General features: G+C 40.4%; 1 protein-coding gene across 28 annotated transcripts; it reads right to left on the bottom strand.

The window, feature by feature from the left end:
- Positions 1 to 2361: 2361 nt before the first annotated feature.
- Positions 2362 to 20104, bottom strand: LOC115174765 (uncharacterized). 28 transcript variants are annotated; one of them, XM_029733614.1, is made up of 15 exons: positions 19875 to 20104; positions 19340 to 19755; positions 13981 to 14045; positions 13454 to 13487; positions 13152 to 13358; positions 12939 to 12986; positions 12709 to 12724; positions 6152 to 6346; positions 5814 to 6010; positions 5647 to 5709; positions 4526 to 4541; positions 4073 to 4267; positions 3688 to 3890; positions 3505 to 3586; positions 2362 to 2771 (listed from the first exon to the last, which is right to left on the bottom strand). In XM_029733614.1, the coding sequence occupies exons 3-15, from the start codon at positions 13986 to 13988 to the stop codon at positions 2677 to 2679; spliced, it is 1359 nt and encodes a 452-aa protein (XP_029589474.1). In that variant the 5' UTR covers positions 13989 to 14045; positions 19340 to 19755; positions 19875 to 20104; the 3' UTR covers positions 2362 to 2676. The 28 variants fall into 28 exon arrangements, with proteins under 28 accessions (XP_029589474.1, XP_029589480.1, XP_029589475.1 ...); XM_029733620.1 differs by lacking the exon at positions 19340 to 19755 and having other exon boundaries at positions 13454 to 13519; XM_029733615.1 differs by lacking the exon at positions 19340 to 19755.
- Positions 20105 to 22003: the final 1899 nt, after the last annotated feature.

The following is a 22003-nucleotide window of genomic DNA, read 5'->3' as shown; positions in this document are numbered from 1 at the left end:
TAGGTACCGAGATGAGATCCTCAGACCCCTTGTGAGACCATATGCTGGTGCGGTTGGCCCTGGGTTCCTCCTAATGCAAGACAATGCTAGACCTCATGTGGCTGGAGTGTGTCAGCAGTTCCTGCAAGAGGAAGGCATTGATGCTATGGACTGGCCCGCCCGTTCCCCAGACCTGAATCCAATTGAGCACATCTGGGACATCATGTCTCACTCCATCCACCAACGCCACGTTGGACCACAGACTGTCCAGGAGTTGGCGGATGCTTTAGTCCAGGTCTGGGAGGAGATCCCTCAGGAGACCATCCGCCACCTCATCAGGAGCATGCCCAGGCATTGTAGGGAGGTCATACAGGCACGTGGAGGCCACACACACACTACTGAGCCTCATTTTGACTTGTTTTAAGGACATTACATCAAAGTTGGATCAGCCTGTAGTGTGGTTTTCCACTTTAATTTTGAGTGTGACTCCAAATCCAGACCTCCATGGGTTGATAAATTGGATTTCCATTGATTATTTTTGTGTGATTTTGTTGTCAGCACATTCAACTATGTAAAGAAAAAAGTATTTAATAAGATTATTTCTTTCATTCAGATCTAGGATGTGTTGTTTAAGTGTTCCCTTTATTTTTTTGAGCAGTATATTTCTCTTTATTCCACACCCAAGTGCCAGGGCTGCCATTGGGCCAAAACACTTCAGGATAATGTGGTAATGCAACAACAACAAAAATACAATTTCAGCTATATTGAAATGCCACATGATTATGATCAACCCTGTGTCTGCAAAATCACAGTATGTAACATAATAAAGTATATATATTTATATACACACAACCGGTCAAAAGTTTAAGAACACCTACTCATTCAAGGGTTTTTCTTTATTTGTACTATTTTCTACATTGTAGAATAATAGTGAATACATCAAAACTGTGAAATAACACATATGGAATCATGTAGTAACCAAAAAAGGGTTAAACAAATCAAAATATATTTTATATTTGAGATTCTTCAAATAGCAACCCTTTGCTTTGATGACAGCTTTGCACACTCTTGGCATTCTCTCAACCAACTTCATGAGGTAGTCACCTGGAATGCATTTTAGTTAACAGGTGTGCCTTCTTAAAAGTTCATTTGTGGAACTTCTTTCCTCCTTAATGTGTTTGAGCCAATCAGTTGTGTTGTGACTAGGTGGGGGGTATACAGAAGATAGCCCTATTTGGTAAAATACCTAGTCCATATTATGGCAAGAACATCTCAACTAAGCAAAGAGAAATGACAGTCCATCATTACTTTAAGACATGTAGGTCAGTCAAGAACTTTGAAAGTTTCTTGAAGTGCAGTCGCAAAAACCATCAAGCACTATGATGAAACTGGCTCTCATGAGGACCACCACAGGAAAGGAAGACCCAGAGATACCTCTGCTGCAGAGGATATGTTCATTAGAGTTACCAGCCTCAGAAATTGCAGCCCAAATAAATGCTTCACAGAGTTCAAGTAACAGACACATCTATCTCAACATCAACTGTTCAGAGGAAACTGTGTGAATCAGGCCTTCATGGTTTAATTGCTACAATGAAACCACTACTAAAGGACACCAATAAGAAAAAGAGACTTGCTTGGGACAAGAAACACGAGCAATGGACATTAGACCGGTGGAAATGTATCCTTTGGTCTGGAGTCCAAATTGGAGATTTTTGGTTCCAACCGCCGTGTTTTTGTGAGATGCGGTGTGGGTGAATGGATGATCTCCGCATGTGTATTTCCCACCGTAAAGCATGGAGGAGGTGGTGTTATGGTGTGGGGGTGCTTTGCCGGTGACACTGTATGTGATTTATTTAGAATTCAAGGCACACTTAACCAGCATTGCTACCACAGAATTCTGCAGCGATACGCCATCCCCTCTGGTTTGGACTCAGTGGGACTATCATTTGTTTTTCAACAGGAAAATGACCCAACATACCTCCAAGCTGTGTAAGGAAGGAGAGTAATGGAGTGCTGCATCAGATGGCCTGGCCTCCACAATCCCCCGACCTCAACCCAATTGAGATGGTTTGGGATAAGTCGGACCGCAGAGTAAAGTAAAAGCAGCCAACTAGTGCTCAGCATATGTGGGAACTCCTTCAAGACTGTTGGAAAAGCATTCCAGGTGAAGCTGGTTGAGAGAATGCCAAGTGTGCAAAGCTGTCATCAAGGCAAAGGGTGGCAACTTTGAATTATCTAAAAAAATGTAATATTTTGATTTGTTTAATACTTTTTTGGTTACTACATGATTCCATATGTGTCATTTCATAGTTTTGATGTCTTCACTATTATTCTACAATGTAGAAAATAGTAAAAATATTGAAAAACCCTTGAATGTAGGTGTTCTAAAACTATTGGCAGGTAGTGTATATTTATTTATACTCCCATCAAAAGTTGTCTCAAACACTATATTACATTATCTTTATACTTATCCACATTAATGGAGTTAATTATTAAGCAATTTTGACAAAACACACTTTAGTTGTTCTAGACTCACTTAGGCTATAAGTGCATATTCTAACACTTATAGTTGGTTATATTTCTAGGGTTAAATTGTCAAATGTTTTGACTATGAATAGACATTTTTCAAAATCAGACTTCAATCCACTTATTCACTCATTATTACAACTTAAAGGCTGGGGAGCAATGTGCTTCATCTTAATGTTGCACTTCATGATCGCAAACAGGCACTTCAACTGTTGCAGTGGTTGATGGAAGACTCAGCCACTCTGGCCAACCCACCATTTGCCAACCTAAAGAAAGAAAACCACATCAGATGTTACTGACAGTATCTTGTCCTGAGATAATTCTAATATCCTGCAGCTTTATGAGAGTCAGGCCCTTGTTATGTCATCCTAAATCATAAACATCCATTGGATATGTTTTTCATAAAAGGGATACTTTGGAATTTTGGCAAAGAGCCCTTTTATCTACTTCCCCAGAGTCAGATGAACTCGTGGATACAATTTTTATGTCTCTGCGTGCAGTTTGAAGAAGTTGTTAACTAGCGCTAGTGCAATTGCTAACTAGCGTTAGCGCAATGACTGGAAGGTTATGGGTATCTACTAGCATGCTAGCAGATACCCATAGACTTAGTTATTGTGCTAATGCTAGTCAGCATTGGCTCGTGAAACAACGTCTAACTTCCTTCATACTGGACACAGAGACATAAAAATCATATCCACACGTTCATCTGACTCTGGGGGGAGTAGATAAATGGCCTCATTGCCAAAATCCCGAAGTATCCCTTTAATCTTCCTGTTATTCATAAAGGCAATGTCATCATCATTGTCTTCTTCACACTGTAAACACCCAGGCACAATTAACAGTTAGTACAACTAGGAGCTAGTGTGGTATCAGTTTGCAGAATTCAATTTTGATTACTGATGCTAACATAACATTTGAAATTGTACTTTCATCTTATCTTGATGTGATATTGATTTGACCTGTGTTCATGTAAAGAATAATATCAATTAATATACTTACATGAAGTTAGAAATGACTTAAACAATTGGTAAACAGCTGAGAACTGCCAGATGATACGAGGGTCAAAGGAAGAAACTGCAATCTGTGAAAAAAATTACAAGATATAAAAACTGGTTCTCCTTGTATAAAATATGTTGTATAGAATCACATTGTATTTAAAATAGTGTACAAATTATAGAATACCTCAGGATGTATATTAAGCTTCTTCAGAATCTCTTTGACTGCTGCTTCATTGCGATGACACTCCAATAGTCCCTGGCTCTCATGGAAGAGACAGTCCACTGTGAGTATTACATCATCTCTGGTCACTAGTCTGCTGCTGTCAGGTACAGTGTAGTCTGGGTTGAAGGTATGATGCAGTACTACCAGAATGACAGGTTTACCAACTGTCAAAAAGGAATCAAAATACATGTCAACTCTTAACCATGGATATGAGTAGCCTAGTAACGTATGCTGAATGTAATAACATGTATAAGTTACTGTTGCCATTGTCCATTACTTTTATTTCGATCCATCTAAACATGGAGAAAGTAGCTGTCAGAGGAATTTGGTCAGATTACTGAATTACCTGGAATCTGCTGCAGTGCTGCTTCAATATCAGTCCCAGCACGAGAGACGATGGGACAGAAAACCATGATGAAATCACTCTCCTCTGGTGATTTCACCTCAGTTACGGTACTGGTTGTGGTTAGTTGCAGTGTTATGCCCTCATGAGACCCCAGAGTATTCCCAGCTACAATAACTAGTAGAGCTATCCTTGGCTCTACAGAGAGAAAAAAAATGTAGGTAAAAAAATGCCTGGAATGCAACAATGCAACAACACTCACAAGCGTCAAATTTGTTTGCAAAGTATGTCATGAAATACATAGGGGACATTTCGTAAATATGCCACTGAAGGTGCAGTTATATCCGCTTTGCAGCCGCACTTTTCTTAATCTGTGTTGCAGTGCAGGGAAACGTAATAAGCTGCCCAACTGTGGGTATAATATCAATGTTCGATTTATAACAGGTACTTTCTTACCTTTTGGAGAATCCTGCTGCAACAGAGAGAGTTCAGAAATGACCCCAAAAAGTAAACTCTCTTAATTTTGTATGAAAGTTATTTTTTTGTGCTGTGATTCCTTCTGATCAACCAATCAATGTCTATCAGTTGCTGGGGTTGCTACAGAGAGGAGTTCAAATGGGGGTGCAGTGTAGCCATGTAATAAGTAACCCTGCTGATTGCTTCATTGCTTATTGCTTGTTTTTAGCTCCCAGAGCTAATGCCCAGGCTTTAACTACCGTAAATTCCGGACTATAAGCCGCAACTTTTTTTCCAGGCTTTGAACCTTGCGGCTTAAACAATGACGCAGCTAATATATGGATTTTTCCCACTTTCAATTTTTTTTCTCTCCAAAAAAACACATTCTGTGACGTGCTCAGTTTTTTGGCGGCGTGAAGCTTTCATTAGACCAATGAAATTGCCGAACGGGTTAAGGTCAAACAACTTTTTTGTTTACTGTTTAGATTAAATCGAGCGCTCTCAAACTTCCCATCATTCTGATTACGGTAGTCATTTTGTCACCCTCATCATGGCAAAGACACGGAGAAATGCATATGATGCAGCTTTCAAGTTGAAGGCGATTGATCTGGCTGTTGGAAAAGGAAATAGAGCTGCTGCACGGGAGCTTGGTCTTAATGAGTCGATGATAAGACGTTGGAAACAGCAGCGTGAGGAATTGACTCAGTGCAAAAAGACAACTAAAGCTTACTGCTAATTTTTAATTTTTTGTTACAAGCCGTGTTTCGTTAAAGCCTATTTATTTTTGTTACAAGCCGTGTTTCGTTAAAGCCTGTGTAAAGTTAATTTGTTTCAATGTACCGGTAGGCACCTGCGGCTTATAGACATGTGCGGCTTATTTATGTTCAAAATATATATATATTTTTTTAATTCAGTGGGTGTGGCTTATATTCAGGTGCGCTTAATAGTCCGGAAATTACGGTAAGTGGTCTAATGCGGTCTTGACAGTCCAGATTCAATACATTTAATCATCCCTAGGAAAGTGTCTGGACACCACCATAATACAGTGCATATTTTTGTACAGTTGTACAATCACATCAGCCGTTGAGCAAAGTAGCAAAATCTGAAATTAGAAAAAATACCTCCAGGTTTTTATGCTCAAGGGCTTCACTGGCTTCACTGTGTTCAATAATCTCCCAGTCATTCTGCAAGTTAAAATACACAGTATAGGTAAGCATGCAGGAGGTGCTACTTGGTGTTAGTATTCCCAACTGAAGCGTGCATTACCCCACCGGATAAACTACATTACCATTGGTGGTATTATGTTCACAATCTCTGTGACTGCTGCTTCATTGTGATGACACTCCAATAGTCCCTTACTCTCATGGAAGAGACAGTCCACTGTGAGTATTACATCACTTCTGGTCACTAGTCTGCTGCTGTCAGGTACAGTGTAGTCTGGGTTGAAGGTGTGATGCAGTACTACCAGAATGACAGGTTTACCATCTGTCAAGAGAGAGGGACAAATAAGAGCATTTGGGATTAGATTAAACTTTCTGAGAAGTTTCTTTATGGATATTGTTGATCTGTAAATAGTCTCTGATGACAGACTGTTACAGTACACTTGGTTCTGGGTGCCAAGATTACCAGGAATCTGCTGCAGTGCTGCTTCAATATCAGTACCAGCACGAGAGACGATGGGACAGAAAGCCATGATGACATCACTCTCCGCTGATGACGTCACCTTAGTTAAACCATTTTTAGTGAGCCGGCGATTTATTTCCTCATGAGACCCCAGAGTATTCCCAGTCAGAATGGTGAAGAACTTCTCCATCTTCGACTCTATAGAATAATAAACATATGGTTTAGGTATGTGGTTAAGCAACTGTGACACCTCAGTTACAACATAAGCATATTCAAAGAGTCTTACAGCCTGCCATCATGATGGATCTCAATTGCATGTTCCCTAAATGGCAGTGTTGTAGGCTAACTTCAATTGTATTGAAGCCTCTGCTACAATAAAGACATCTAACTAGCCTGCGGAAATCACTTGTTGTGCCCTTACAGGCAGTGTCTGCGAAATTGATGGGCACCGACAAAATGACAGAGCCCATTCATTTTCAATGGAAGGAAAGTGGATCTCGCTAAAATGAGCAGGGCCAAATAAGTTCAGCAAACAGAGGGATGGAAAAAGTTGGAGATAGTGGAACTTTTAGCCAAGTCTTGGTGATATCGCGGTGTGATTGACCAATTGGGGACCATAACTGTTCTACTGGTGCACTAACATTCAGCACCATGCCAGCGCCACAGCAGCACAAACTACAGTAGATATCGGGGCAAACATTCTATGGGCGCGCAAACATTCATCACCACAGACAGCGCCATGATCAGCGTAAACTATATACCGCGCACAATTATTCAGGAACATGGACAGCGCCACGACCTGCGCAAACTGATAGCTTATAGGCTTATTGTTTTCAGACACAACTTTTGTGCATCACTACAAGAATGACAGGTTTAGGAAACAAAATACATGTCAACTCTTAACCATGGATATGAGTAGCCTAGCAATGTATGCTGAATGTAATAACATGCATAAGTTACTGCTGCCATTGTCAATTACTTTTATTTCTACCCATCTAAACATGGAGAAAGTAGCTGTCAGAGGAATTTGGTCAGATTACTGAATTGCCAGGAATCTGCTGCAGTGCTGCTTCAATACTAGTCCCAGCACGAGAGACGATGGGACAGAAAACCATGATGACACTCTCCTCTGGTGATGTCACCTCAGTTAAGCTACTGGTTACAGTGAGCTGCTGTGTTATGCCCTCATGAGACCCTAAAAGGCGGTGTGGTAGGCTAACTAAAATTGTACTAGAAACCTCAGCTACAATAAAGACATCTAACTAGCCTGCAGGAATCCCTTGTTTAGTCCTTACAGGCAGTGTCCCCTAAAATTTATGGACACCGACAAAATTACGGAAGGAAAGAAGATCTCGCCAAAATGAGCACGGCAAGGTAAATTCAGAGAACAGAGCGATTCCAAAAATTGGAGATAGCGGATCTTCGCACTGACCAATTCGCATTGACCAATTGGGGACAATAACTGTTCTACTGGTGCACAAACTTTCAGCACCATGGACAGCACAACAGCAGCATGAACTGTATATCAGCACACACGTTCTACACTCCTAAAAATAAAGTTGCAAGTTGTAACCAAATAAAGGTTCTTGAGAGTGATGCCATAGGGCAAACTCATTCCACGGAGTGCGAGTGTCTGTGAGTTCTCCCCTCCCTTGTACTTGACTGAGGAATTAAAGTCACTGATTAGTAAGGAACTCCGCTCATCTGGTTGTTTAGGTCTTAATTGAAAGGAAAAATCAAAAACCAGCAGACTCTATGCCCTCCATGGAATGACTGACACCCCTATGGGTCTCTGAAAACCATAAATTGGATGGTTCTTAAAATAACCATAGAAAAATCCAAAACCAGAAATGTTTTGGCTCTCCAGGACCTGAATTGAATAGCTCTGCAGTAGGGTTTTAAGCCTTATTTGCATATTTCCCAGGATGCCTTTCGAGTACATTTTTGAATTAGCAGTACCACCCATGACTTTGTTTGCTAGTGACAGAGACATGGTTGTTGCATTCAATAATTTTCCAACCTGTGGCCTTCACCATATGAGATCCTAAGTGAACATGTCATTAACATGTTATTCATTAAGACAATACATATTTTGTAAGGCCTTCTTTTGAGGGCCTAGTTTGACCCTAATACACTGTTCTGAAACTCAGTTTACAGGCCACATCATGCCTGCAAGTCACATTATGCTGGCTTGCAAAATGATGTGTAATTCCTATTGGAATCCAGAGAGAGGGGATATCAAACATTTTGAATGACTGCCATAAAGCGGCATCAGTAGTTGAAACGGTAACAAAGCATCCCCCCTGTTTTGGTAAGAAGCTGAGGGATGGGGCTGGAGAAATGTAACCTTTCTCAAATTGAAATACAAAGCTATGCATGCAAGGACTGACCATACATGATAATAAAATGTATAGTTTTAAACATGTTTTGAGGCTATATTGTGTTTGTTTATGTTTACTTTGCTTACAAACCTACAAAACAAGTCTATATTTTGGGTTCTGATGGAGTACGACAGTTCAACTAAACTCATGAGGCATTTATAAGTTATATTCTTCAAGATTCACTGGGTACATGTCATTCATTTATAAGTCCAACAATGGGCAAAGCAGCTGCTGATTGCCCCTTTAAAACATCTAAACTGGAACAACCATTTCAGTAACGGGTGCAAAACGTCCAAGTAACAGATTGGAATAGCAAAGAAAAATGTATGTTATTTATATTTGAGTAGCATAGGATAATTAATCAATCAATATACAGTACCAGTCAAAGGTTTGGACACACCTACTCATTCAAGGGGTTTTATTTTTACTATTTTCTACATTGCAGAATAATAGTGAAGACATCAGAACTATGAAATAACACAAAAGTGGTAAACAAAAGTGGTAAACAAATCAAAATATATTTTATATTTGAGATTCTTCAAATAGCAACCCTTTACTTTGATGACAGCTTTGCACACTCTTGGCATTCTCTCAACCAAAAGTATTTTCAAGTGTTTCAATCCGCTAGCCAGCACCTCGCCTAAATAGGTGTGCGTTTCTTTTTCCTCTAGATTCTTCAAAGTAGCCACCCTTTGCCTTGATGACAGCTTTGCACACTCTTGGCATTCTCTCAACCAGCTTCATGAAGAATGCTTTTCCAAGTCTTGAAGGAGTTCCCACATATGCTGAGCACTTGTTGGCTGCTTTTCCTTCACTCTGCGGTCCAACTCATCCCAGACCATCTCAATTGGGTTGAAGTCGGGTGATTGTGGAGGCCAGGTCATCTAATGCAGCACTCAATCACTGCTTTTTGGTCAAGTAGCCCTTACACAGCCTGAAGGTGTGTTTTAGGTCATTGTCCTGTTGAAAAACAAATGATAGCCCCACTAAGCGCAAACCAGAGGGGATGGTGTATGGCTGCAGAATGCAGTGGAGTCATGTTGGTTAAGTGTGACTTGAATTCTAAATAAATAACTGACAGTGTCACCAACAAAGCACTCCCACACCTTCTCCTCCATGCTTCATGGTGGGAACCACACATACGGAGATCATCTGTTCACCTACTCTGCATCTCACAAAGACACGGCGGTTAGAATCAAAAATCTCAAATTTGGACTAATTTGACCAAAGGACAGATTTCCACCGGTTTAATGTCCATTTCTCCTGTTTCTTGGCCCAAGCAAGTCGCTTCTTATTGGTGTCGTTAGTAGTGGTTTCTTTGCAGCAATTTGACCATGAAGGCCTGATTTACGCAGTCTCCTCTGAACAGTGTGTCTGATACATGAACTCTGTGAAGCATTTATTTGGGCTGCAATTTCTGAGGTGCAGTTAATGCTAATCCTCTGCAGCAGATGTAACTCTGGGTCTTCCTTTCCTGTGGTGGACCTCATGAGAGCCAGTTTCATAGCGCTTGATGGTTTTTGGGACTGCACTTGAAGAAACTTTCAAAGTTCTTGACATTTTCCACATTGATTAACCTTCATGTCTTAGAGTAATGATGGCCTGTTGTTTCTCTTTGCTTATTTGAGCTGTTCTTGCCATAATATGGATTTGGTATTTTAGCAAATAGGGCTATCTTCTGTATACCATCCCTACCTTGTCACAACACAACTGTTTGGCTCAAACGCATTAAGAAGGAAAGGAATTCCACAAATTAATTTAACAAGGCACACCTATTCATTGAAATGCATTCCAGGTGACTACCTATTAAAACAAAATTATTTTATTTCACCTTTTTTTAAGCATATCCCCGTTTAGGTCACCTAACAGTACGAACTCTGAAGATAAATGGGGGGGCAATCAATTCACATATGGTGTCCAGGGCACAGCTGGGGGCTGAGGGGGGTCTATAACAAGCGGCAACAGTGAGAGACTTATTTCTGGAAAGGTGGGTTTTTAAAAATTGAAGTTCAAACTGTTTGGGCACAGACCTGGATGGTATGACAGAACTCGGCAGGCTAACTCCGCCCCCTTTGGCAGTTCTATCTTGACGGAAAATGTTGTAGTTGGGGATGGAAATTTCAGAATTTTTGGTGGCCTTCCTAAGCCAGGATTCAGACGCGGCTAGGACATCAGGGTTGGCGGAGTGTGCTAAAGCAGTGCATAAAACAAACTTAGGGAGGAGGCTTCTGATGTTAACATGCATGAAACCAAGGCTTTTATGGTTACAGAAGTCAACAAACGAGAGTGCCTGGGGAATAGGTGTCGTACTGGGGGCTACAGGCCCTAGGTTAACCTCTACATCACCAGAGGAATGGAGGAGGAGTAGGATAAGAGTACGGCTAAAGGCTATAAGAACTGGTTGTCTAGTGCGCTGGGAACAGAGAATAAAAGGAGCAGATTTCTGGGCGTGGTAGGTTAGATTCAGGGCATGATGTACAGACAAGGGTATGGTTGGATGTGTGTACAGTGGAGGTAAACCTAGGCGTTGAGTGACGATGAGAGCAATTGCATCTCTGGAGGCACCAGTTAAGCCAGGTGAGGTCTCCGCATGTGTGGGGGGTGGGACAATAGAGCTATCTAAGGCATGTTGAGCGGGACTGGGGGCTCTACAGTGAAATAAAACAATAAGTACTAACCGAGACAGCAGTAGACAGGGCATGTTGACATTAGAGAGAGGCATAAAGCAATCACGGGTGTTGATCAGGAGAGCTAAGACAACAACAGGTAAATGGCGATAAATGGGCAGAGAGGGTCAGTTAGGTACGCACAGGACCTGATTTCAAGGCTGGGGCCGACAGATAAACAAAAAGAGGAACCGCGTTAGTGAATAGTCCAGCAGGCATCAGCTGTGTAGCCGAGTGATCACATGGTCCAATGAGCAGCAATAGGTGAGTCAGGGAGCCATTTGGTAGTCGCTACTACGCTAGGCGAGAGGGAGACAACGGCGTTCAGAAAGCTAGCGGGCCGGGATAGCGGCTGGGTCTTCGGCGACATCGCAGCGGAAAAGCCTGTTGAAACCACATCGGACGATTACATTGGCAGACCAGTCGTCATGGATTGGCGGGGCTCCGTGTCGACAATAAAGGGTCCAGGCCAGTTGGCAAAAGAGGTATAGTAGCCCAAGAAGTTAGCTGGTATATGGGCCTAGCTCAAGGCTAACTGGTGCTTGCTTCGGGACAGAGGCGTTAGCTAACAGTAGCCACTTGATCGCAGCTAGCTAGCTGCGATGATCCGGTGTAATGGTCCAGAGCTTGCGGCAGGAATCCGGTGATGTGGTTGAAATAATAAACCTGGTTGAAAGAATGCCAAGAGTATGCAAAACTGTCATCAAGGCAAAGCGTGGCTACTTTGATGGTTACTACATGATTCAATATGTGTTATTTCATAGTTTTGATGTCTTCGCTATTATTCTACAATGTAGAAAATAGTTAAAAAAATTAAGAAAAACCCTGGAATGAGAAGATGTGTCCAAACTTTTGATTGGTACTGTACATGCAAAAACATAGATATTAAAACAAACTATTCTAAAAATTTACCTGCAATAGAGCATGCTGGGAAATATGATAATAATGGGCATGGTTTTGGTTCAATGCTGGTTATTAACACCAACAGTGGGGTTATTTTACACCACTGAATTTTAATTTAACTCTTTACAGTGAATTTAATTATTGCATGGACACTAGAAATGTTACACTGACAAATCAACACTGGCCAATTTGCTGTGTGCTATGAAAAGGACATATCTACAGGCTTTCTATACATTTCAAGAACCTTTTAGAATTCTGAAGAACTGTCGATGCAAGGTTATTCTTGGGCAAGAGTTCTCCAAGAAACCTTAAGAGCTGAGGAAGTACCTTTTAAGAACCTTCATTATTTCAGTGTATGGGCGCGCAAAAGTTCTGCACCATGGACAGCACCACGAACTGATAGGTAGCAGGCCTATTGTTTTCAGACACAGCCTTTTTTGAAAAGTTGCCCATAGTGCCTATTCCCCTGAAATGTTGAAATTATGAATAAATAGAAGATGATTGCAATACTGATCTCAGGACTCTTTGATATCCTGCTACAGGTGGTTACCACAAGTTAATTGGGACCCAAATACTGCAAAATGTATGCTTGATTTTACAGTAGGCATACCTTTTGGAGGTTCCTGCTGCAACAGAGAGAAAAGTTCAGAAATCACACAAGATTGTACTTTTAACAATTGATAAGATTAAAAGGCTTTATTGCATGATGACGTCACCCTTATTAACGCCGCATATTTAACATTTAACTAATGTCAATGATCTAATTTAATTGTACAGTTGGTAATATCAGCTGATAAGAACCAAAGTTAGAAATGAGAGTATATACTCCGCATACAGTACCTGGATGTTATTCTGCTCATAGGTCTCCATGTCATCTGCATTCCCCACCTTGAATAAACACACTTTAACACTCACCACTAGAACTCAAAGCACACGATTCAAAATCTAATGAAACACCAAATGTGATTTTTATTTCTATTAGCTAATTATGGAAAATTGTCTCGTAATAAAACTTCAACAAAAAACCTATTAGAGAACGATAACAGCAGCAACCTTAATGACAACCTTGCTTGGAAGCTCAGATGATTTCTCGCTGTCTTTGGGAAGTTTGTTTACATCTTGAATTGATTCTTGAATGTTAGGTTCTTTGTTAACGTCTGTAGAAAGTGTGTTTGGCTCTCCTCCTGTGGCTGAGTAGTTGCCCATTGCATCTGACAAGAGGTCCTCTTGAGGCCTACTTAAAGGTGCTAAGATTTCCACCTGCAAATATCCCTGATCTCAATAACATATCAATAGAAGAAAATGAATAAAAATCTAGGAAAGAAAGGTCAATTGAACATTTGCAGCATCTTTACCTCATTGTTCATGACTGACTGTATTTCACTGACCCTGCAGAGCGGAACAGACAGGATCACCTGTTACTGAAATACAGACAAGAGGGTAGCTGTATCCCAATATAGCGACCAAATCATTACATTTACATTTACATTTAAGTCAATGGGCAGGTGGGTGTGTCGAAAGGAAAGTAGTGAGCGTGTCGAAAGGAGTGGGTGTGTCAAAAGGAATGGGTGTCTCGAAAGTAGTGGGCGTGTGGAAAGGAGTGGGTGTGTCGAAAGGAGTGGGTGTGTCGAAAGCGCTCTGCTATAGGTTAGACGGTTTTGACTGAACTGTGAGGTTTTTTTCTTCTATTTCTTATTATGCGACTACCTTACATTGAGATATAGTTTGGACTTCTGTTTTCAAGCCAGATGATGAGTCTGAGTCATATTTAAAAGTTACTTATTAAAAGTATTGACAATGGGGTGTACTGTTGCTTCATGTGTTGTATGTGTGTGATTACTGTGACATTCACCCTGATATTGGCTACTAGGTAGCTACTTACCATGCCATTGCCGGACAGTAGTGCTCAGTCAAGCGGGAGCGTTGTTGCTGTTCATGCCCTCCCCACTGAGTAGTAGACCATATGTACAGTTGAAGTCGGAAGTTTACATACACCTTAGCCAAATACATTTAAACTCAGTTTTTCACAATTCCTGACATTTAATCCTAGTAAATTCCCTGTCTTAGGTCAGTTAGGATCAGCACTTTATTTTAAGAATGTGAAAAGTCAGAATAATAGTAGAGAATGATTTATTTCAGCTTTTATTTCTTTCATCACATTCCCAGTGGGTCAGAAGTTTACATACACTCAATTAGTATTTGGTAGCATTGCCTTTAAATTGTTTAACTTGGGTCAAACGTTTCGGGTAGCCTTCCACAAGCTTCCCACAATAAGTTGGGTGAATTTTGGCCCATTCCTTCTGACAGAGCTGGTGTAACTGAGTCAGGTTTGTAGGCCTCCTTGCTCGCACGCGCCTTTTTAGTTCTGCCCACAAATTTTCTATGGGATTGAGGTCAGGGCTTTGTGATGGCCACTGCAATACCTTGACTTTGTTGTCCTTAAGCCATTTTGCCACAACTTTGGAAGTATGCTTGGGGTCATTGTCCATTAGGAAGACCCATTTGCGACCAGGCTTTAACTTCCTGACTGATGTCTTGAGATGTTGCTTCAATATATCCACATCATTTTCCTTTCTCATGATGTCATCTATTTTGTGAAGTGCACCAGTCCCTCCTGCCTTTTTAGGCACCCCCACAACATGATGCTGCTACCCCCGTGCTTCATGGTTGGGATGGTGTTCTTCGGCTTGCAAGCCTCCCCTTTTTCCTCCAAACATAACGATGGTTATTATGGCCAAACAGTTATATTTTTGTTTCATCAGACCAGAGGACATTTCTCCAAAAAATATGATCTTTGTCTCCATGTGAAGTTGCAAACCGTAGTCTGGCTTTTTTATGGCGGTTTTGGAGCTGTGGCTTCTTCCTTGCTGAGCGGCCTTTCAGGTTATGTCGATATAGGACTCGTTTTACTGTGGATATAGATACTTTTGTACCTGTTTCCTCCAGCATCATCACAAGGTCCTTTGCTGTTGTTCTGGGATTGATTTGCACTTTTCGCACCAAAGTATGATCATCTCTAGGAGACAGAACGCGTCTCCTTCCTGAGCGGTATGACGGCTGCGTGGTACCATGGTGTTTATACTTGCATACTATTGTTTGTACAGATGACCAATATACCTTCAGGCGTTAACAAGAAATTTGTGGAGTGGTTGAAAAACAAGTTTTAATGACTCCAACCTAAGTGTATGTAAACTTCCGACTTCAACTGTATGTATGTATCAAGGGGACATTTACTGAACAAAAATATAAAGTGCCCAGTCATGTGAAATCCATAGATTAGGGCCAAATAAATTAATTTCAATTGACTGATTTCCTTGTATGAACTGTAACTCAGTAAAATCCTTAAATTGTTGCATGAAGCATTTATATTTTTGTTCAGTATAGATCGTTATCAAAATGTGTTATTTCTTGTGTATACCAGGCTGCTATTCTACGTTAATGAATGACGTGCCCAAATTAAACTGTGTGCTACTCGGGCCCAGAAGGTAGGATATGCATAGTATTAGTATATTTGGATAGAAAACACTCTGACGTTTCTAAAACTGTTTGAATGATGTCTGTGAGTATAACAGAAGTCATATGGCAGGCAAAAACCTGAAAAGAAATCCAACCAGGAAGTGGTTTGTAGTTTTTCAACTGATTGCCTTTCCAAACTACAGTGTCTGTGGGGTCATTTTGCACTTCCTAAGGCTTCCACTAGATGTCAACCGTCTTTAGAACCTTGTTTCATGCTTCTACTGTTACTGGGAAGAGAATAAGAGCTGTCTCAAGCCTGGGACCAACGAGTTGTTTACTGCGCATGCACGCAAGCGCATGCATGCAGGCGCGCCGTTCCTTCTTTTTCCTCTGTAATGAATACGCTATTGTCCGGTTGGAATATTATCGAAGATTTATGTTAAAAAGGCCCTAAGGTTTGATTGTAAACATCGTTTGACAGGTTTCTACATGTTTCTATAGTAATGGAACTATTTGACTTTTCGTCTCTGGTTTTGCGCTCACGCATTATGCCTTTGGATTCGTGATCTGAACACGCAAACAAAACGGAGGTATTTGGACACAAATATGGAGTTTATCGAACAAAACAAACATTTCTTGTGGAAGTGGGAGTCCTGGGAGTGCATTCCGACGAAGATCAGCAAAGGTAAGTGAAGATTTATAATACTATTTCTGAGTTTAGTTGACTCCAGACCTTGGCGGGTAACTGTATAGCTTGCTTTGATGGCTGAGCTCTGTACTCAGAATATTGAACAATGTGATTTCGCCGTAAAGCTATTTTGAAATCTGACACAGCGGTTGCATTAAGGAGAAGTGTATCTATAATTCTTTCAATAACTGTTGTACATTTCATCAACGTTTATGATGAGTATTTTTGTAAATTGATGTGCTCATTCACCGGCAGTTTTGGGAGGCAAAACATTTCTGAACATCACGTGCCAATGTAAAATGGGGTTTATGGATATAAATATGAACTTTATTGAACAAAACATACATGTATTGTGTAACATTGAGTCCTGGGAGTGTCATCTGATGAAGATCATCAAAGGTTAGTGATTCATTTTAGCTGTATTTCTGTGACGCCTGTTTTTGTGACGCCTCTCCTTGCTTGGAAAATGGCTGTGTGGTTTTTCTTGTTTAGGCGCTGTCCTAACATAATCTAATGTTATGCTTTCGCCGTAAAGCCTTTTTGAAATCGGACAATGTGGTTGGATTAACGAGAAGATTATCTTTAAAATGGGATATAATAGTTGTATGTTTGAGAAATTTGAATTATGAGATTTTAGTTGTTTTGAATTTGCCTCTCTGCTATTTCACTGGCTGTTGGCAGTGTGTCCCGCGGGTGGACGCTAGCGTCCCACATGTTCCAGAGAGGTTAAACCTCTTACATCTAGATGTTCCGCTAGCGGAACGCCTCGCCAATATCCAATGATAGAGCGTGGTGCGAATTACAAACTCCTCAAAAATCCAAAAACTTCAATTTTTCAAACATATGACTATTTTACACCATTTTAAAGACAAGACTCTCCTTTATCTAACCACATTGTCCGATTTCAAAAAGGCTTTACAACGAAAGCAAAACATTAGATTATGTCAGGAGAGTACCCAGCCAGAAATAATCACACACCCATTTTTTTCAAGCTAGCATATAATGTCACAAAAACCAAAACCACAGCTAAATGCAGCACTAACCTTTGATGATCTTCATCAGATGACACTCCTAGGACATTATGTTATACAATACATGCATGTTTTGTTCAATCAAGTTCTTATTTATATAAAAAAACAGCTTTTTACATTAGCATGTGACGTTCAGAACTAGCATACCCACCGAAAACTTCCGGTGAATTTACTAAATTACTCACGATAAACGTTCACAAAAAACATAACAATTATTTTAAGAATTATAGATACAGAACTCCTTTATGCAATCGCGGTGTCCGATTTTAAAATAGCTTTTCGGTGAATGCACATTTTGCAATATTCTGAGTAGATAGCCCGGCCATCGTGGCTAGCTATTTTGACACCCACCAAGTTTGGCACTCACCAAACTCAGATTTACTATAAGAAAAAATGTATTACCTTTGCTGTTCTTCGTCAGAATGCACTCCCAGGACTTCTACTTCAACACCCAATGTTGTTTTGGTTCCAAATAATCCATAGTTATATCCAAATAGCTGCGTTTTGTTCTTGCGTTCAAGACACTATCCGAAGGGTGACGCGCCGGCACGTATCGTGACAAAAAAATTCAAAATATTCCATTACCGTACTTCGAAGCATGTCAAACGCTCTTTAAAATCAATTTTTATGCGATTTTTCTCGTAAAATAGCGATAATATTCCGACCGGGAGACCTTGTTTTCGTTCAAACACTGAAAATAGAAAATGGACTCTTCACATGCACGCGTGCACCCGTGTCATTGTTCTCAGATCGACCACTTTCCAAAAGCCCTACTGTTTTTCGCCCAGGGACTGCAGAGTCATCATTCCCCGTTCTGGCGCCTTCTGAGAGCCTATGGGAGCCTTAGAAAATGTCACGTTACAGCAGAGATCCTCTATTTTCCATAAAGAGGCTATAGAAGGACAAGAAATGGTCAGAGAGGGTACTTCCTGTATGGAATCTTCTCAGGTTTTGGCCTGCCATATGAGTTCTGTTATACTCACAGACACCATTCAAACAGTTTTAGAAACTTTAGGGTGTTTTCTATCCACATCTACTAATTATATGCATATTCTAGTTTCTGGGCATGAGTAATAACCAGATTAAATCGGGTACGTTTTTTATCCGGCTGTGAAAATACTGCCCCCTATCCTAAACAGGTTAAATAAAATCCCGTGGAGAAAAAAATGGCCACGTTAGCTACCGCCGGCGACACTACCATGATACCCAGTATAAAGCACCTTAAATCGGCAGGCACGTTGATACAACACTGCTGCAGTGGTTGCCGATGTACTCGTTGTCCAGCCCAATCAGCCACGCAAAACGGTTTTGAGAAGCAACAAATCTGCGCAACTAGCTGACTCGATTTCCATACACCCACTCCTTTCGACACACCCACTCGCCCGTACTCCGATTGCGATATTGGGCTGCAGCTACCCATACATGGAAATACAGTACATAGCCTAATTACATTGTGGCTGGGGCAAGAAAAATATGCCCAATTTAATAATCTCAATTTGTTTACCTGCACAATACTCTCACGATGTCAATCAACAAAGAAAATAAACAAACTAGTCACAACGTTAGGTTTGGATGAGAGGGTCGTCAAATACCAGATCAAAAGTCGTATTATCTTATCAAGATGTATGTAAACACGTCTGTACTGCTTCTACTTTCAACATCCTCCTGATTTCGGGTAATCATAAAGTGAAAGTATGTACAGCCTGTTGGTCGGGGATAACGTTCAACGCATATTCAGCCAACACTCTTTTGCTCTGACCAAAATAATTTATCTATTCGTTTTTATTGGTTACTTTCACAACAGTTCATTCTTGTCACAACAATACAAAATGTTCTGATAAAGTAAAGGTCAAATTGCATTACACAATGCAAATATTGATTGGTTTAACAATAATAATCTGCAGGAATTTGTGCGTTCATTGACTGACTGTATTTAACTGACCCTGCAAACCAAAACAGACAGACAGCTTCAACTGTTACTGAAATACATAGCCAATTACATCGATTGCGGCTGAGGCAAGAAAATGATTTTCAATTCAAGAATATTAATTAGTTTAGCTACTTACCGCACAACACTGTCACGATGTCAACCAAGACAGAAAATAAACAAACTAGTCACAAACATCAGGTTTGGATGAGAGGGTCGTCAAATACCAGATCAAAAGTCGTATTATCTTAACCTGATCTGTCTGTCTGTACTGCTCTTCCAGTAATCAGAAAGTGAAAGTGTAAGTATGCACAGCCTGTTAGTCGGGGATCATGTTCAAAGCATAACCAGCCAACACTCTCTCTCTGACAAAAATAAATGTATCTATTTGTTTTTATTGGTTACTGTCACAACAGTTCTTTCTTGTCACAACAATACACAATTAACTGATAAAGTAAAGGTCAAATTGCATTACACAATGCAAATATTGATTGGTTTAACAATAATAATCTGCATGAATTTGTGAGTTCATTGACTGACTGTATTTCACTGACCCTGCAAAGCAACACAGACAGGATCACCTGCTACTGAAATACATAGCCAATTACATCGATTGTGGCTGAGGCAAGAAAAAGATGTGCAATTTAAGAATATCAATTAGTTTAGCTACTTACCGCACAATATTGTCACGACGTCAACCAAGACAGAAAATAAACAAAGTAGTCACAAACATCAGGTTTGGATGAGAGGGTCGTCAAATACCAGATCAAAAGTCGTATTATCTAAACTTGATCTGTCTGTCTGTACTGCTCTTACTTTCACTCTTGAAATGCAGATAGAACAATGAGACAGATTTTTAACCGGATGTAGAAATGTGCTTGGCGTTGCCACTCACAAATATGGTAGTGAGAGGAAGCCCACTGGCCGGCAGCGGCAGGATGAAACAAGATGGATTTTGGCCAACATTTTGTTATGAACAGAGTGGACTAAGTTTTGTTGACTTTACCCGTTGCAAACGTTTTTAAAAATCGCGTTGTTTAGAAGGATTGCAAAAGCAAATTGAGTTATTGCACACGCGTTCTTCACAGAATAGGCATTTTCCCTAATGGAAATACCCAGATACATGCTAGAACGAGCCAACAGGATCTTGATAGCTTGTGCTTGGCTCTGCCCACCATGTGTGTGTTTGTAAATTCAATCTGGAGTGCCAGAGTGCGCTCTGGGCTTTCGTAAATTCAGAGCGCTGTCAGATTGTAGTTTGTAAATTCAGAGTGTTTACTGCACACACTCTCACTGAACGATCTGACCGAGGAGTAGGGTTGATCTGAGCGTTCTGACCTCACAACAGCAGTCAAGCACCCAAGCTAACTGTCTAAAACGGGTGCTGAGCGTTAGTCGATTCATCAGTTATTCTGCGCTCTGGCACACTCAGACAATAGTGCTCTGAAATCGGAGTACATAGCCAGAGCGAATTTACAAATAATTTTTCCCCATTGGAAACGACAGGCTGGGGTCTAGCTTGGTTTAGTTAAAAAAAATATTTGGTGCAAGTGTCAGTAGCATCCTTGGCGCCCCCTGACACCGGTGTTTCAAGGAAATTTCTGGTTGCGACAACAAATCATATAGCCGTTTGTAACCAACAAGTAACTGTCACGTCCTGACCATGGTAAGCTGTTATTTTCTATGGTAGAGTAGGTCAGGGTGTGACAGGGGGTTTATTCTATGTGTTCTATTTCTATGTTCTTAGGTTCTAGTTTTGTATTTCAATGTTGGTTTGTTTGGGATGATCTCCAATTAGAGGCAGCTGGTCCTCGTTGTCTCTAATTGGAGATCATACTTAAGTAGGGGTTTTTCTTCCTGGGTTTTGTGGGTGATTATTGTTGAGTTGTGTATGTGTTCATCTCTGCGTCACGTTTTTTTTTCTCAGTATAATTAAGTATTGCATAGTTTCACAGTATAAATAAATATGTGGAACGACACACGCTGCACTTTGGTCCTCTCCTTTTGACGATCGTGACAGTAACCAATAATTGCACTCACCAACCAATCTGAGACACCTGTGCAACCAAGACGTAACCAATAATTGACCAATGAGAAAAGAGGTATAGAATTGGCCGGAACTAGAAGAGGAGCGTCTCTTCTCTCTGTCTCTACTGTGAACTTTTAATTAAACTGTAACGTTTTAAAACTTTAGCGGCTTATGTTATCTTTTTCTGAAATCAGAAGTTTTGTTGTCTGCTGTTTTCGATTGGAATATCTAGTAGTAGCAGGTAAGAACAGTGCATTAGGCTACATCACATTAGTAGAGTTGACTAACAACTTACATAGGTAGCTACAGTACTTACAGTAACAGTAGCTAGCTGTGTGTTTTGACTGGTTTTCAAAATAGTTTGTCACATCATCATCGAAGTAGTCTGTCAGCTAGATCTGGGTGATATGGCCAAAATATCATATCAGGTTATAAATAATATATATTTTATGTTTTTGTATAATAAAAGTTGTACATTTACTTTATGAGTAGTGTGTGAACTTAGGGTGGCAACACATACATTCTAAGTGATTTCAATGGGTCTTTCTCTATTCTGATTGTTTTATACTGTTAACTTCAACTTAAACCAAAAATATTTTATACATTTCTGCATTCCCTGCACTCATTTGAGATCATTTCTACAGTGCCACGAAGGGCAGCATGATATGGGCAAACCATTCAATGTTGCAATTGAGATTTAGAGCAAAACACTTGGGTGAACTGTTGGAATCATGGAAATATAATGATTATTCTAATTCTATAGTTAGAATATAA

This window comes from Salmo trutta, chromosome 35 (assembly GCF_901001165.1).
Source record: "Salmo trutta chromosome 35, fSalTru1.1, whole genome shotgun sequence".
Classification (NCBI taxonomy): domain Eukaryota; kingdom Metazoa; phylum Chordata; class Actinopteri; order Salmoniformes; family Salmonidae; genus Salmo; species Salmo trutta.
The sequence above is the reverse complement of the archived record's forward strand: the minus strand, read 5'-3'. Positions and strand labels throughout refer to the sequence as shown.